Source organism: Dama dama, chromosome 1 (assembly GCF_033118175.1).
Source record: "Dama dama isolate Ldn47 chromosome 1, ASM3311817v1, whole genome shotgun sequence".
NCBI classification, from domain to species: domain Eukaryota; kingdom Metazoa; phylum Chordata; class Mammalia; order Artiodactyla; family Cervidae; genus Dama; species Dama dama.
The window spans coordinates 48,687,777-48,702,169 of NC_083681.1; the positions used below are offsets into that span (position 1 = coordinate 48,687,777).

General features: G+C 36.5%; 2 protein-coding genes across 2 annotated transcripts; both read left to right on the plus strand.

Annotated features, from left to right (window-relative positions):
- The first annotated feature begins 702 nt into the window (after positions 1 to 702).
- LOC133056321 (olfactory receptor 52A5-like) lies at positions 703 to 1,659 on the plus strand. The gene has a single exon (XM_061141551.1). The coding sequence runs from the start codon at positions 703 to 705 to the stop codon at positions 1,657 to 1,659; it is 957 nt and encodes a 318-aa protein (XP_060997534.1).
- Positions 1,660 to 10,694: 9,035 nt separating this feature from the next.
- Positions 10,695 to 11,645, plus strand: LOC133054151 (olfactory receptor 52A1-like). The gene has a single exon (XM_061138867.1). It carries the CDS (start codon positions 10,695 to 10,697, stop codon positions 11,643 to 11,645), a length of 951 nt encoding a protein of 316 aa, XP_060994850.1.
- Positions 11,646 to 14,393: the final 2,748 nt, after the last annotated feature.

Genomic DNA, 14,393 nt, shown 5'->3' on the forward strand with positions numbered 1-14,393 from the left:
TAATGGATTTATTTTCTGAGAGCTTAAATAGAGGAAGGTAAAGATGTGTGACTCATTTTTGGGAAAACACTGAAGGTTTGAATAATTAGTTGAAAGCACTCTGAGACAGTGTATTTCAGAGGAATCTGGCCTAGAAGAAACCAATTTAAGAGAAAAAAAAAAATAACAAGCTGCAAAACTGAAAAATATTCTAATCAAACTTGCTTTCCAATTATGATCAAACAGAACGACTTACCACTACTATAGATCCTTTATGCCAGACTAGATACAGTCTAGTCTTCAAATTCATTACTTTGAATTAAATGAATTTTTCCCTGAATTCCAATTGGTAGGTGACAAAGAAAGAAAAAAAGCACTGATGATGATTAGCAAGCACAAAAGCACAAGCTAAGGGGAATCTCTGTCAGTAGTCATGGACCAGGAAGAAGTTGTACAGTCCACTTAATTTTTCTCCCTGAAAAAAAAAAAAAAAAGGCATGCAGAAACATAAAAATCTGATGATTGGTTACTTAAAGACATTGAGAAAAAAGATGGAAAATTACAGAGGAGTCATTGGGCAGAGAAAGTAAGACGGTATCCCCCTAATCTCACTGAAGTATATTTTGCCAAAAATATTCACTCTAATTTTTAATTTTGCAGTCTTAACAGGAATTAAAAGATGACATAGAAGGAGTACTTCTTGATTCCACTATTCAGATCACCATGTTCAGACCCAATGGCTCAGTCTTCATGCCCTCTGTACTAACGCTCATTGGGATTCCTGGCCTGCAGTCCGTGCAGTGTTGGATTGGGATTCCATTCTGTTTCATGTACCTTATGGCAATGACTGGGAATACTCTAATTTTAGTGATAATCAAATATGAAAACAGCCTTCATAGTCCAATGTACATTTTTCTGGCCATGTTGGGAGCTACAGACATTGCACTTAGCACGTGTATTCTTCCCAAAATGTTAGGCATCTTTTGGTTTCATTTGACAGAGATTTCCTTTGATGTCTGTCTTCTACAAATGTGTCTTATCCACTCATTCCAGGCAATTGAATCAGGTGTTTTACTGGCCATGGCCCTAGATCGCTATGTGGCCATCTGTAACCCCTTGAGACATGGCAGTATCTTCTCCCAAAATCTCTTGACTTACATTGGAATTGCTGTGATACTCAGGGCTGTCGTTCTTGTAGCACCATGCATAGTGCTTATCAAATATCGTCTTAAATTCTACCGAACCACAGTCATCTCCCACTCTTACTGTGAGCACATGGCCATTGTGAAGCTGGCTACTGAAGATATACGGATCAACAAGATATTAGGTCTGTTTGTTGCCTTCACTATCTTAGGATTTGACATCAGCTTTATCACTTTGTCCTATGTTCAGATCTTTGTCACTGTCTTTCAACTACCCCATAAGGAGGCAAGAGTGAAAGCCTTCAATACCTGCATCGCTCATATTTGTGTCTTCCTGCAGTTCTACCTCCTTGGCTTCTTCTCTTTCTTCACTCACAGGTTTGGTTCTCACATACCACCATACGTTCATATCCTTTTATCTAGCCTTTACCTGTTAGTTCCACCTTTTCTCAACCCAATCGTCTATGGAGTGAAGACCAAACAAATCCGTGACCATGTCCTGAAAATGATCTTCTCCAAAAGACGTCCTGATCATTAGTGGCTCCTTCTGGTGAGATTTTAGGTTAGTTTAAAGTAGCAACTTTAATATGGTGAGAAGTTACATCATGAACAAATATCTACAACTGAAAACAATCTTTAAAGCTCAAATGCTGATAATTTAATAAATCCTCAAATACTTAAAAACTTGGGTTTGCTATTCACATAAAGAATAAGCTCTCTTATGCTGACATTTTGAATTGTTTCTGTTACTCTTGTTTGGTCCTGTTTATTTAAGCCTAGAATTTCCCTTCTAACAATACATATTGACAGCAAAATTGCGGAAAACAGCACTTCATTTCCAGTAATTTTCAAGCACCATGAAATATATCAATATTTTCAGGTTGCTAAACCAATTCAAAGCTATAATTCTAGTTATGTTTCACTTTCTAATATTTGTTTATGAATCAATATTTTGACTTTTTAAAATTACTTATCTATTTTTGTCTACTTTCTCTGAATAACTGATAGATATATAAACTATGTAAGATTAGTAATATCAATATCAGAAATATAAAATCTGTATGATGCTGACCAAATTCTATCAACACTGAGGAGTTTTCACAGGAAAGCATGCATTAAAAAATACTAATCGAAAATTTCAGCATATTCAAAAATATACATTTTTTTAGCCAAAAATCCAATCAGTATCTAAATAGAAAACATCCTTCCAGAGAGAAATATTTTAATAATTTTACCCAATTTGAGATTTGCTTGAAATTAGAGCTTTAGTTCTAGCATTGAACCCATATATAAATACATTTTCACTGCATTTAGAAATTTTGTGCTGCAGGTATCTTGAGTAGAGGAACTGTGTCTAATTGGTGCTTTTATCAACAGTAAGGTAATGCTTGAGGCTTCTTCAGACTTCAGAAAAATGGCATTGAATAATGAACAACTAAGACATTTTCTTACTGTTGATCAATGGTATTCAAAGCCAACAAATAAAGAGACTTTAGGGTAATAAAAAAACTTTTAAGAAAAACACATTAAACAAAGAGAGATATCTGAATATGTAGTTGTAAACTAACGCATAGTCAAAGAAAGAAATAACCCAACATTTCACTACAAAAAAAAGAGAAAGAAAGAGAAAGGAATCATGTCATTTAAGAGGCAGAAGCAGGTAATTATTTTGGAAGAAATAATTTTGTTGAATAAAGCAGGATGAACTTGTGTCATGATGTACTTTTGCAACTGACCTCAGGTAGATTAGATACTGAGCAGCATGTGGAATCTTTGGAATGTTTGCTCTGGACCAAGGATTGAACCCCTGCCCCCTGTATTAAAAGGGCCGAGTCTTAACCACTGGACTGCCAGGGAAGTCCTGGACTAAGTGTTTAATACAATTTTTATAAACCTGAGGTATATGAAGAAAGGAAAAATACACTGAGGGAATTAATAAAGCAATATGTTAGTGAATCTCAGATGTACAAAAATTTCTTTAATGAGGTAACAAAAACTTAATTACTTTTAAATCTGTTACAGCATTAAATGTTTCAAAAAGCTGTGGCAACCATAGTGCATAATGAATAACTGATGAAGACATCCACCTCTCAGAAGAAGTAAAATAGCAAATATTCTATTCTCCCCAAGAGGTTATAGCATGTAATGTGCACAGAATGAAGATAAAATTTGTGATATCCCTGAATAAGAAACCAAGGCAAATGGAATGTGATGACAATAACCAATTAATTATGCAGGATTTGGGAGAACCATATTCCAAAATATGAAGTGCAAAAATTTGCCAAAGTGCATAAATTATACTAGAAAAAGCACATACATTTAAAAAGCTCAATAAGAAAAATCAACCTAGCTCTATCAACAGAAAAAACAAACACATTCCATATGCATCAGAATGCCTGGCTTCATTTATCTTCTGGAGTATGAGAAAAGACACACAACATTAACCATAAAGGTACATCATCATACACAAAAAGTAGTTTTCAAATGAGATATGTAGGGTATAATATGACTGTGTGTTGACAGTCACGTTTTTTAAGCCTCTAATTAGCTAAAGAGACCAATAACAAGGTGTAATAATCAAGCAACTATTTTTTGTCTCTAAAATAGAAGATTAGAAATAGGTCAATTAGTAAGATTTGACAGTTCCAGAGAAAATACAAGCAAAGTAATTACCTTACCTTTCATAAGAATAAATAGTTAGAATTTAAACATTGATTCAGGTGATTAGAAGAAAGTAATATAACCACTAGTGCAGGTATATTTTCTTTGATTTTTGAAATATAATTCTCATACAGAAGAGTGTAAATAACCAATTTTTATAAAGTTCATGAAAATAACTTCTAGATGAAGAAACAATTTCTCATTCCTCACAAGTCTTGTGTTGTGTTCCTTCACCATTACAGTCTCTCACTGTTCCTAAAGATAATCTATATTAATAGCTAAAGTAATTATACATTTTTCTATATATGTCAACAACCTAAGCATGCATTCTTAAACCTTATAGTTTAGTTTTGCTGATTTTTCAATTTAATATAATTGGAAGTACATAGTATTGATTTTTTTTTCTGTTTTACTTCTTGTGAATTTTTGAATAGATTATTTTTTGTACATCTATCATGCTCATGTTCCTTGCTGCATAATGTACTCTGGTATGAATATACTACAGCTTCTTTACCCATTCTGTGTATATGGGCATTGAGAAGACTTGATTATGAAGAACACAATTTTAAACATTCTTGTGTATGTATCTTGGTGCACTTAGAGTGACGATTTCTGCACCTAAAAGTCATATTGCTAATTCATAGGGTACTACCAATGTTAGCAAGTGGTGTAATGCATTTCTAAATGTTGGTTCAATTATATTCACTGGCAGAATATAAGAATCTTTACTACTGGACATCTTTACTAATATTTGATATAGCTTCTCATCATTTTCGCCATATGGTACATTTATAATAGTAGTTCTTGGTGATTTTAGTTACCATTTTCAAATAAATAATCAGTTCAGTTCAGTTGCTCAGTCATGTCAGACTCTTTGCGACCCCATGAACCACAGCATACCAGGCCTCCCTGTCCATCAGCAACTCCTGGAGTCCACCTGAACCCATGTCCATTGTGTCGGTGATGCCATCCAACCATCTCATCCTCTGTCTTCCCCTTCTCGTCCTGCCCTCAATCTTTCCCAGCATCAGGGTCTTTTCAAATGAGTCAGCTCTCCACATCAGGTGGCCAAAGTATTGGAGTTTCAGCTTCAACATCAGTCCCTCCAATGAACACCCAGGACTGATCTCCTTTAGGATGGACTGGTTGGATTTCCTTGCAATCCAAGGGACTCTCAAGAGTCTTCTCCAACCCCACAGTTGAAAAGCATCAATTCTTCTGTGATCAGCTTTCTTTATAGTCCAACTCTCACATCCATACATGACCACTGGAAAAACCATACCCTTGACTAGACGGACAATGGTTGGCAAAATAATGTCTCTGATTTTTAATTTGCTACCTAGGTTGGTCATAACTTTCCTTCCAAGGAGCAAGTGTCTTTTAATTTCATGTCTGCAATCATCATCTGCAGTGATTTAGGAGCCCAGAAAAATAAAGTCAGACACTGTTTCCACTGTTTCCCCATCTATTTCCCATGAAGTGATGGGACCGGATACCATGACCTTAGTTTTCTGAATGTTGTACTTTAAGCTAACTTTTTCACTCTCCTCTTTAACTTTCATCAAGAGGCTTTTTAGTTCTTCTTCACTTTTTGCCATAAGGGTGGTGTCATCTGCATATCTGAGGTTATTGATATTTCACCCGGCAATCTTGATTCCAGCTTGTGCTTCTTCCAGCCCAGTGTTTCTCATGATGTACTCTGCATAGAAGTTAAATAAGCAGGGTGACAATATACGGCCTTCACGTACTCCTTTTCCTATTTGGAACCAGTCTGTTGGTCAATGTCCAGTTCTAACTGCTGTTTCCTGACCTGCATACAGGTTTCTCAAGAGGCAGGTCAGGTGATCTGGTATTCACATCTCTTTCAGGATTTTCTGTAGTTTATTGTGATCCACATAGTCAAAGGCTTTGGCATAGTCAATAAAGTAGAAATAGATACTTTTCTGGAACTCTCTTTCTTTTTCGATGATCCAGTGAATGTTGGCAATTTGATCTCTGGTTCCTCTGCCTTTTCTAAAACCAGATTGAACATCTGGAACTTCACAGTTCACATATTGCTGAAGTCTGGCTGAGAGAATTTTGAGCATTACTTTACTAGCATGTGAGATGAGTGCAGAAGATATTAAGAAGAGGTGACAAGAACACACAGAAGAACTATAGAAAAAAGCTCTTCATGACTGAGTATATCACAATGGTGTGATCACTCACCTAGAGCCAGACATCCTGGAATGTGAAGAAGTCAAGTGGGTCTTAGGAAGTATCACAATGAACAAAGCTAGATGAGGTGATGGAATTCCAGTTTGAACATGAGTTGCTCACATTCTTTGCTTCATCCTTGCAACAAAGCAATTCCTGCTCTAAATTCAACTTTTCAGTTTCCTTGTTCTCCTGTGCTTTGCTCATAGGGGTTTGACAAGAAAGTTGTTTTCACATAGGATATAAGTACTATTGTATTCAGTGTTAAATTACTTCCTAATATTAGACCTTCTGGAAATAACACCAATTTTTTTTTTTTTTTTCCATCATAGGGGTCTGGAATGCAAAAGTAAGAAGTCAAGAGATACCTGGAGGAACAGTCAAGTTTGGCCTTGGAATACAAAATGAAGCAGGGCTGATCCTAACAAAGTTTTGCCAAGAGAATGCACTGGTTATAACAAACACTGTTATAGCAAACACCTTCTTCCAACAACACAAGAGACGACTCTACACATATACATCACCAGATGGTCAATACTGAAATCAGATTAATCATATTCCTTGTAGCTAAAGATGGAGAAACACTATACAGTCAGCAAAAACCAGACTGGGAGCTGACATTCAAAAATTGGTTATCATGGCATCCAGTCCCCTCACTTCATTGCAAATAAATGGGGAAACAATGGAAACAGTAACAGACTTTATTTTCTTGGGCTCCAAAATCACTGCAGATGGTGACTGCAGCCATGAAATTAAAGACACTTGCTCCATGGAAGAACAGCTATGGCCTACCTAGACAGCTATTAAAAAGCAGAGACATTACTCTGCTGACAAAGGTCTGTACAGTCAAAGCTGTTTTTTCCAGTAGTCATGTATGGATGTGAGAGTTGGACCATAAGAAGGCTGAGTGCCACATGAGAACCCATGATTTTGAACTCTGGTGTTGGAGAACACTCTTGAGTGTCTCTTGGACTACAAGGAGACCAAACCAGTCCATCCTAAAGGAAATCAGTCCTGAATGTTCATCGAAAGGACTGATGCTGAAGCTGAAGCTCCAATACTTTGGCTACCGGATGCAAAGACCTGACTCATTGGGAAAAAAAAAAAATACCTGATCCTGGGAAAGATTGAGGGAAGGAGGAGAAAGGGACAACAGAGGACAAGATGGTTAGATGGCATCACCAAATCAATGGACATGAGTTTGAGCATGCCCTGGGTATGGCGAAGGATAAGCAGGCCTGGTGTGCTGCAGTTCATGGTGTTGCAAAGAGACACTACTGAGCGACTGAGCAACAAAATATATTTAAGCATACAGAAGTTCCTGTGATCAAGATGTTGTGGGAAAAGTCTAGATCTCCATTTCTGATAAGACCTATCTCTTTAACCTCCTATCTCTTGAGACAGGAAGTACCCAATCTATGCACTGCTGACTTCTTTTTCCCTTCATCTTTGCAAGTCTTACTTCTTACAGAGCTTGCATACTTGCTAAGAGGCTTCAGTCATGTCAGACTCTTTGTGACCCTATGCACTCTAGCTTGCAGGTCTCCTCTGTCCAGAGGATTCTCCAGGCAAGAATACTGGAGTGGGTTGCCATGCCCTTCTCCAGGGGATCTTCCTGACCCAGGGATCAAACCCGTATTTCTTATGTCTGTCTTCTGTATTGTCAGATGGGTTCTTTAACACTAGTGCCACCTAGGAAGCTCCTTAAAGAACTTGCTAAGCAACAAAGCCCCATCTGCCCTACCATTTGCAAACACACTACTGCCTAGATCACTGATATGCATCTGGGAATCTTTAGAATGATGCTGAATGGTCAAGAGTAAATAAGTGGAGTAAATAAGAAGAGGCAGTTGGGCTGGCAATCTGTTTCACACTTGATAATATACATGTCTCGATGCCGTTCTCTCAGATCATCCCACCCTTGCCTTCTCCCATAGAGTCCCAAAGTCTGTTCTATACATCTGTGTCTCTTTCTCTGTCTTGCATCCAGGTTGGATGCATGAGACAAGTGCTCGGGGCTGGTACACTGGGATGACCCAGAGGGATGGGATGGAGAGGAAGGTGGGAGGTGGGTTCAGGATGGGGAACACATGTAAATCCATAGCTGATTCATGTCAATGTATGGCAAAAACCACTCCAATATTGTAAAGTAATTAGCCTCCAACTAATAAAAATAATTGGGAAAAAATAATAATAACAACATTATGGGAAAAAAAAAAAAAAAAAGAAGAAGAAGGAGCAGTTGTTTGCTTTATTTCCAATTGCCTCTCCTTAAAAAGCATGAGATAAAGTAGGCCAATGTTCTCAGTCATTGAACGGAGTCCTACTCTATGAGTCTTTCCAACTTGGTGTTTCTTTTCTGTGTCACCTATGTGAGAATAAGAGGAATACCAATTTCAGTGCTCTGGGAAGCACAATTGCACTCTTTGATAAAGACAACATTGTCATCTCTTCCTGGACTGGATACATCCAGTCTCCTGGAAATTGAATGAGAAGAGTATGCCAAGAAATGTTCATTTCCTTCTGGCCCTGAACCTCCTTCTTTGTCTCATGGAGTTATAAAAAATAAATAAATAACTCTCTGAAATTGCAAAAGTTTAATGAATTTGGTCAGCAGGGAAAATGATGCTCCACACAAGTTTTTCATAACTAAGACCAGCAAAGAACAACCTTCTCTTGCAAAGAACAATTTCTTTTTATAGCTAGGACCAGCAAAGAACAACTTGCCACTTCTCTCTCCTGCTTATGGAAACTAAGTGGATAGTTAGGAATGTGTCCTAAGTTAAGTGGAGATGATATTATATCTTGAAGACAGACACAAGTACAAAACAATTAATGGAAATTGCAGAAAAAATAAAATCCCAAGTCAAAAAAATAAGTGTTAATACATTTTGGTATCGTCTGACTTTGAAGTTCTAGGAACTACAATGAAAAAACAGCAATAATAAATTTGAGAGTCTGCTTTGGGAGATCAAGAGGTTAAGGGCAGTGAGCATCAGGCTATTGGAGATGCTGAGTAGACCTGCAGATGTTTTAGTTAAATGAGAGAAGATTTTAAATGATTTGAAAACTATGTATCTTCAGCTCTTATATCTGAAGATACAGAGTTCAAAAAAGAAGACAGGGTTACAGGGAAGACGTTAGCTCAATATAAGCTCAACTTCTTGTAAGAGTTGCACAGTAATTACGCACATAGTTGTGGAAAGCATCAACATATACACAGTCAGCTGTCAGGAAGCTATACTGAATTCTGCATGAAAGGGAGATTTGATAGAACAATCTACAATACATTTCAAATTTAAATACTATGAGTAGAAATAAGGGTTGTTTGGGGCTAGAGAAGCACTCAGAAAACTATTTGGAGGTGATGACTTGATTGATGGAGAAATGTTTTGCATAGTTTAGAACAACCGCACTTTAAAAAGGTATCAAACAGCTTGATTTAGACTTCAATAACTAACTACTATGCAACTTTTCTACTTTAACGTCAAATATATATATATATATATATTCATTGACCCATGCTCTTGTTATCCTTACGGCTGAACTTTATAGTTCATTACCAATGTTTAGTTACTGGAAAGTGTCAAGTGTTCCTAGCAACAGCCTTTGTATTGCAATGAGATTTAATTTCAGTAATTTCTTTTTCTGTTCCTGCTGACTCCCAAGACAATTCCACCTGAATGTGCTCATGTGTTTTTTAGCTATTCTCCAGAGAACATCTTGAACAATTCTCCAAGAGGACCACTCTATACTTTTTGTGTTTCAGCCTTCATAGAAGAAACATTATTCACTCAACCTTACACCAAACCTCATCAGCATTTTCTCATTGCTCTCCTGGTGAAACATCCAAGGGCTCTCTTCTCCTCCATCATGAACTTTCTAACCCTATTAATTTTACTAACTAATACTTTCAAATGGCAGAATGTGTGGTAGAGAGACAGATCAAGGACTGTAGATACTAAAAACCTGAGAAGTGGAGATATAAGACTTGTGTCCTATGTCAGAATTCCCAAGATCATAAAAAAAAAAAAAAAAAAAAAATGTGCAGTTGCCATTGTTGATCTGATGTCTGAGCACTGAAGCAAGTTCACATTTGAAAATTCTTTGCTGAGAAGGAACTTCATGGTAAGGAGACATTTGTTATTTTTAGTACTGGATTGTTCTGTGGAAACAACAAGACCTGCTACAGTGAAAGGACAGCAAAGAGTCGGGAGAAAGCTGAGAGGAAAGAAAAGTGAGACCGAAGGATTTTGATGTCTTTCTGTATAATGTATTGTTCCATTTTTTTCCTTTTTTCATTTTCTTTTTTTCCCCTGATTTTAATGAAACATTAAAAAACAAAAGAGAAAATGGAGTGTGATAGGAAGAGGAGAATGACAGAAAAGCCCAATCACATGGGCCCCATCATAGGCATGGAGTCCAAATACTCAGTTTTTATGCTGTGGATGGCACAGAATATGGAGAGATAATTGTGCTAAAGTGAATACTGGTGAAATACCAGTATTTCACTAAAGTGAATACCTTTCCATAGGTCTCAATATTGTCATTTTCTCATTATTGGAAAAAAATGATAAATGAGCTGATGAAGCAGTCCTCTTATTTCTGTCATTCAGTAGTTGAGTGACTGGCTGAAAATAGCATAGGTATATGAGAGTAGAGAGATTCAGAGTTTGATCAATAGTGCCCCCTCGCTAAGATGACCCCTAAGCTGTCATGTCTATTATGAATGACACTGTGTTTATGCCCTCTGTGCTGACCTTTATTGGGATCCCTGGCCTAGAAACTGTACAGTGTTGGATAGGGATTCCATTCTGTGCAATGTACATCATTGCTTTGATGGGAAATTCTCTACTTTTGATCATCATTAAATCTGAACCCAGTCTCCATGAGCCTATGTATATCTTCCTGGCCATGTTGGGAGCCACAGACATTGCACTTAGCAACAGCATTGTCCCCAAGATGCTTGGAACTTTTTGGTTTCACTTGTCAGAGATCTATTTTGATGCTTGCCTCTTTCAGATGTGGCTCATCCACACATTTCAGGGTATTGAATCGGGAGTCCTGCTGGCTATGGCTCTGGACCACTATGTAGCAATCTGTTATCCTTTGAGGCATGCTACCATATTCTCTCAACAACTAGTCACTAACATTGGAGTTGGAGTGACATTGCGGCCAGCCATCCTTGTTATCCCATGCCTACTGCTCATAAAGTGTCGTTTGAAACTTTACAGAACCAAGTTAATACCCCACACTTACTGTGAACATATGGCCCTGGTGAAGCTTGCCACTGAAGATGTTTACATCAATAAATTCTACGGTCTCCTTGGGGCTTTTATTGTCGGTGGCCTTGACTTCATTTTGATCACCCTCTCTTATACAAAGATATTTATCACTGTCTTCCATCTGCCCCAGAAAGAGGCACGGCTTAAGGCATTCAATACATGTATTCCCCACATATGTGTCTTCTTCCAGTTCTATCTCCTTGCTTTCTTCTCCTTCTTTACACACAGGTCTGGGTCTTATATCCCATCATATATCCATATCACCTTGTCCAACCTTTACCTATTGGTACCACCTTTCCTCAATCCATTTGTCTATGGGGTGAAGACCAAGCACATCCGAGATAAGGTAGCAAAAACATTCTGTTCCAAAGATCAGGCTTGATATTTGATAGAACTAGGTTCTCCTGTGGATTTAACGTCTCATGTCTTGGGCATATGTGATCTGCAAAACTAGTTAGTGGCTTGAAGTATCATCTTACTTGATGATGAATACTTTAATAAACAAATAAGTGATTGTTTTAGAAAGTTCACAGGGCATTGGACTTAAGTCCAAATGAAGTAAGAAGAAATTGAGGGAAATAAAGCATAAGGCTCTCAAAGACTGAATGCTTTTATACTGAAAAGTCAGACAAGATGATTTTCCTCATCACCAGGACCAGGTTTGGCTGAAACAGACAACTGTAGAGATCTTTTTTAAATCCAAGCATCCTGTAATACTTGCATGGATTCTTTCATTCTTAGAACTTGAGGATCCACCACCTTAATATAGTAAGTTTCTTCTACATTCACCAACTATTGTAAAATCTTCTCTAGAATTTACTTATCCCATCAAAATCTGTCCCTTGCATATCTTCTGGTCAAATATATACAGAAATTCACATAAATACCTTCTTCCTGAAGCCTATTTCTATTTATTCATGCTTTCATATTGGTGATTCTCATCACATAAAATCTTCTGCTCCAACAAATCTAGGATTAGGGAATACAATACTATGCTTATCTTTTATGTTAGGTATTCGTTTAATGTCTTTACTTGAGTAATAAAACTTTGGTGTTTGGGCCATTTTATAAATGTTATGAATGTGGAGGCAAGTTCTAGAATTACTCTAGATAATACTATTCTAAAGTTTGTTAAATTATTTTACTGACTGAACAAACAATAACACTTTGACCTAATAAGGAGAGAGGTCTAAGAAACCTGGACAGAAACTATGGAAGCTAAGATTCTTATTGTATTTGTTTCCCAAAGTATCTTTGCTTTTTTTCATAGAAAGTTAGGGGTTTTTTTGTTCCTTATTAAGATGCTCATATGCCAATGATAATATGTAATGGAGAAACTACATTTGCATGCCATTCATTAATGACTACAAATAATCAATTGTTTGCTAGGAATATTGACTAGAAAAGGCAGATTTCAATGGATAGGAAAAAAAAATCATTGAGGAATTTTATCACATGCAGGAGTTTTGGAGTGAAATGAGCTTGGTTCAAAACTTGTTCTTGCCATTTCTTATCTACATTTGCAAAACAATGATTTGCACAAATTAAGCTGCCTGATCTTTAATTATAAAAGAATAATACATGTCTCTTTGAGAACTAAGGATGATGGTTGTCATAGTATAATATAATGGATACCTTTATATAATGACCTTTACAAGGGGCTTGGTATCTGTTAAGGACTCGGTTTTATGACCTTCAACTGTATCATCATCATTATTTTTCCTCAAGCAAATCATCATCACTGCTATTGTTATTGATAGAAATATTGTGCAGTACATTTCAGACAGTTTATTAGTATCCTATAATATGCATTTTAGAACTACAAATTTGAAAATTTTTCATGACCCAATCTAGATACTTTTTGTTGACCTATGCATGTTGAGTGCAATGTTTCTGTATCTGTATCTAGTTTCATTTCTATATTTTTATGTGCCTATAGTCAAATCTGTTAATTTTATGTGACTTTATTACTTAAAATTGTGCATTTGCTTCCTTATTTTTAGCTTTTGAAGTGTGCTAAAAAATTTAATTATTAAATATGGCTTATTCTATTTGTCCTGTTAGAACTGTTGAATTTTTAAGTTGTGTATTTTTAAACTAGAGTAGATATTCACTTCCAGTTACTAAAAATACATATAGCTTTAAAGCAAATGTTTCTTCTTGATTAATTCACTTTTTCATTATGAAGTATTTCTCTTTCTCTAGTAATATATCTTGACTTATAGCTTTAATTTTATTTTCTACTAATTTTTCTTCTAATTCTATAATCTTGTCTTCTCTCTGTAATTCTGCTTTCCTGATTTCTTAGGTTCTGCTTTTGAGTTCATAGTTTTGGAATATCCATCTAATTTGTTCTTCTTATCTTTCTCTCTCTTTTATACATTTTGGTTAAATTCTCAATCTTCTCATTTGACTTATTTATTTATTATCTGTTTCTCTATTTCCTTGATAACACTGAACACAGTATTTGAAAATTATTGACTGTTAATTATGATAAAATGCAACTTTGGATCCTTTTCTATTAATTGTTCTTCTCTTTGTTTCTGAACTCATATTCCTTTTTCTTGCCAAATCTTGTTATGTCTCACTGGGAGTTTGACTTTCTATACATAAAATTGTGAATTCCTGATGAAGTTATAGTTTCCTCCAGTGATATGAGGGCTCAGCTTATTAGACATGGAGTCCAAGGTATTCCACAACCACCTGTGTCTAGTAGAGAGTTGATTATGTTTCACACTGGCTTATGTCCTATCTATAAAGCAATGAACATCTTAAGTAAGGGTCTTACTCCCAGAGCGTTCAAATGAGAACTTAAGGATGTTGCTTTAAGCTAAAGCTGAACAAACAATGTTTTAGCCCAGAAATAAGACAGATCTGAGAATCTCCACTGCCCTTTCTTCTACTTCCTACGTACTTCTGGGCATGCTGTTTTCTCTTCTTTAAAATGGGACTCGCGGGAGGAGCCAAGATGGTGGAGGAGTAAGACAGGGAGACCACTTTCTCTCCTACAAATTCATCAAAAGAATAACTGAACGCAGAGCAAACTTCGCAAAACAACTTCTGATCGCTACCTGAGGTCATCAGGCGCCCAGAAAAGCAGCCCATTGTCTTCGAAAGGAGGTAGGACAAA